The following is a 3,695-nucleotide window of genomic DNA, read 5'->3' as shown; positions in this document are numbered from 1 at the left end:
CATGGTCTGGATCCATTTGGTGTGTTCTGGGCCTGAGGAAGTTTGCTTCTGGTGATGAGGTTAGGGAGATTTGGTGCTTGTTTGAAGGCTAGGATGGGTGGCTCTGGGAAGATCTCTTTAAGAATAGGGTCTCCTTCTAGTATGGGTTGCAATTGTTTGAGGATTTTCTGTACGGGTTCAAGGGAGGGGTGATATGTCAAAGCCAGCAGTGTGCGATTTGTGGGGGGGGTTCTTATGTACTGCAACAGCTCTTCACATGGTATCTGGGTGGCTCTTTCAAACATGTGATCTATCTCCCTGGAGGAGTGTCCTTGTTGGGTGAAAGCCTTTTTAAGATTGGTGAGGTGGCAATCCCGGGGGTTCTCTTCAGTGCAAATTCAGCGGTATCTGAGGGCTTGGCTGTATATCACAGCTTTCTTGGTGTGTTTAGGACGATTGCTGGTTCTCTGCAGATATGTATGTTGGTTTGTGGGTTTCTTGTATAAGCTAGAGCTGAAATCAGAGCCATCCTTGCCAACCCTGTGGGTATCCTCGGGCAGTTCCATTACGCCCCTATGTAACTAAGGAAGAAGGGAGAGAATGGCTTTTATCCCAGAGGGGAATCTAAGCTGGCATGGCAGAACCAGCAAAGAGCTAAAAGGATGTGATAGCTATTCTCATTCATACATAGACCATCTGGTCATCACAACAGCCTTCCCAATTCCTAGCTCCTCCCATCATTACTGCATGGGAATTGCACCAGTATAAGCTGATCTAGCATTCATCAAATTTAGAGTGCCCAAGACAGAGGTCATGCATAAGAACATGTGGGCATCAGGGAATAAAAAGAGGCTAAGTGAATGTAATCCATGATGGAGTTGGATGGTAGGCTCCTTTGAACACATTTCCAGGCAGGATATCGGCAATTGTGCTTCTCATGAAGGTCCTGCCAAGAGTGCAGCACACTACCAGTATCTGCTGAAATGGTGGAATATGCTCAGTGTCTAAAGTTGGGTTTGTTGTGTGGGATATATTTTGAGGCACTTTGCAGTTAATGTTTATAGTTCAATGAGCAAGAGGGAGAAGCTGTAATAGTTATTCCTGTGTTACCAGAGATTCCTACCTTCCCTAAATAAGGCAAGACAGGTTAGGCCATAACAGAGGAGCATGCTGTTTCAAACAGAGGGCAACCACACCTCTGCTCCCTTTGGAACAGAAGGGATTTATATTGTGTTCCTCTGGACATTTTCCCATGTCTCTGGTTTATTCTGGTCTTCTTTATCTGTTCCAAAGATAGTTGCAGAGTGACTTCTGCTGAGCTAAGGAGGTTTGCAAACACAAGGGTAGCACTGGGGTTATACTCAGAGGGAGCACCTCAGGTGAAAAATGAAGATGGGTCTTTATCTTGTTATCCTTATGGAAGACCCTTCTGGCTGCTCACTCTCCTGCCCATGCAGCAAAGTCACCATTCAGCTGAGCCAATTTACTGTTCTGGGGGGGGAAAACTTGTAGTGAAATCTAAACATGATTCTACTCTGTAGGGTGTTGATGTCCAGCAAGTACTCTGATGGAGTGACCGGGAGGGTCGAGTTTAATGAGGATGGGGACAGAAAATTTGCCAATTACAGCATCATGAACCTGCAGAACCGGAAGCTGGTACAAGTTGGGATTTACAACGGCAGCCATGTATGTATGTCCCTATGCGCTGTGCAGATGGCAGCGGATGGCTGAACTTGGGCAAAGGGCCCTGATGTGTCTCTCTCTTGGTGACAACTGTAGGTCCTGACCAATGACCGGAAAATCATCTGGCCAGGGGGAGAAACAGAGAAACCTCAAGGCTATCAGATGTCAACCAAATTGAAGGTACCAGCATATGGCAGAGAGAGGCCTATCCAAGTTGGTTGGTAGGACACAGCTGTAGTAGATCTTCTAGCCAGTCTCCTTGCAGTGTGGCAAGACTGATAACCATGAGCCTGCCTCCCAGTTACATTGAGGCCTCTCGATACAACTCCAATAGCATCAAGGAATCATTACATGGGAGGACATTGTATCATAGGACATTTACAGGTGCTGTCCAAGCCCCTTTCCATTGCCATCATGTAAAAGATTGGCAGACTCAAGACTCATCTTGTACATCGCTGTTCATACACAAGTCTGCAGGGACTCGTGAGTACAGTTACTAGATCAAAGTGAAAGGAATTTAGCTTGATGCAGTGAGGCCTAGTGACTGGAGCACTGGCCTGGAACTTGGGAGACCTGGTCTCTGTTCTGTTGCCCTTGGATTCCTAGGTGACATCAAGCAAGCTTCTTTGCCTTCCTCCCCCTCAGTTTCCCCATCTTTAAAATAGGGAGAACACACTGACCACTTTTGTAAAGCACTTTGTAATTTATAGTTGTAAAACGCTATATAAGAAAAGAAATAGGTGTTATCTATTATTATCATTGCTACTATTTTGTATTGCAGAGACCTCTGCAAACAAACTTCTTGTCTTTACTTTCAAATCACTTTCATAACCGAGCTTTCCTTCATGGTATGTGAATCCTTAGGCCAAGCCCATGAGTGGTTATGGGTATAATGGGAGCCTGGCCATTAAACGGTTGTGAACACATTGTTAATTGTGTCGAGGCATGTTATGTGTTCCACTCAGATCTCTGGGAATGGGAAGATAGAGACAGCTCAGCCATGGACACAAACAATCATTTTCTGTTTCAACCACAGATCGTGACAATTCATCAAGAGCCATTTGTGTATGTGAAACCAACACAAGCTGATGGAACATGTAAAGAAGAATTTACCATCAATGGAGACCCTGTTAAAAAAGTCTTCTGCACTGGACCCAATGAGACCATCCCAGGTAACTAGACTTGCAGTAAATTAGCATACAGCAGCAACAACCCCTGCTGGACAATTCATGCTAGCCCCCATGGTTCTGGCTTTGAATCCCAGATTGGTGTGTTCTTGTTTGGAAGGGAAACACCTAGCCACCCTGTTAAAAAAGACCTTTCCATCTCTTCTCACCACAGACCCAGATGGTCTGGGAGCACTCACATTCTTCACCCACTAGTACCATCTGTGCACGCACCCACAACCTTAGCTTGCTCTGTAGTGACTTGATGCAATAACCATCTTGTTATGATTAAGGTATGGTAGTCCCAGACTAGATAAAACCAATTTCCAAAAGACACATTACATTTTTTGTTCTTCCTCTTAGTTTCACTACAAGGTTGTGTTAAGGCAGCTTTGGTCCCTTAGACTGGCATAGTTACAGCCTAACATGTTTGGATTGCTTGTGACTACTTCAGAGTTTCCAGTTCATTTGGGAGAAAATTACAAAATCTGTGTAAAAAAGCAACCAGGGCTTGTGCTAGAGGTGGTATCTTTTATTAAACCAACTAGATTTTTGGGGGAAAAAAAGGCTTTAATTGCAAGCTTTCAGGCACAAACACTTTTCATCAAGCATCGAGGAAAAGATGGTAAAGATTCTCCTCGGTAGGACTAGAGGACTTTTACCATCTTTTCTCTGATGCCTGATGAAGGGTGTTTGTGCCCAAAAGCTTGCAATTAAAGATTTTTTTTTTGTTGCAAAAATCTAGTGGGTTTAATAAAAGATATCTCTACCACAAGCCCTGATTGCTTTTTCCTCTAGACCAATATGGCTACAACCTGGATACCTAACAACCCAAGTTTCACAGTTTCATAGTTGGAAGGGTCGGAA

The 3,695-nt window shown here is 44.3% G+C and overlaps 1 protein-coding gene across 1 annotated transcript in view; it reads left to right on the top strand.

The window, feature by feature from the left end:
* The window catches only part of GRIN1 (glutamate ionotropic receptor NMDA type subunit 1), an 81,868-nt gene that overhangs the window by 46,177 nt on the left and 31,996 nt on the right, over positions 1 to 3,695 (top strand). Inside the window, exons 8-10 of the mRNA XM_019510275.1 lie at positions 1,521 to 1,665; positions 1,759 to 1,842; positions 2,699 to 2,834. Of these exons, the coding sequence (XP_019365820.1) occupies positions 1,521 to 1,665; positions 1,759 to 1,842; positions 2,699 to 2,834 (365 nt within the window). The remainder of the gene's footprint in view (positions 1 to 1,520; positions 1,666 to 1,758; positions 1,843 to 2,698; positions 2,835 to 3,695) is intronic.

The sequence above is a fragment of the Gavialis gangeticus genome, unplaced genomic scaffold, assembly GCF_001723915.1.
Source record: "Gavialis gangeticus isolate Ggan-Ray unplaced genomic scaffold, GavGan_comp1, whole genome shotgun sequence".
NCBI classification, from domain to species: domain Eukaryota; kingdom Metazoa; phylum Chordata; order Crocodylia; family Gavialidae; genus Gavialis; species Gavialis gangeticus.
The sequence above is the reverse complement of the archived record's forward strand: the minus strand, read 5'-3'. Positions and strand labels throughout refer to the sequence as shown.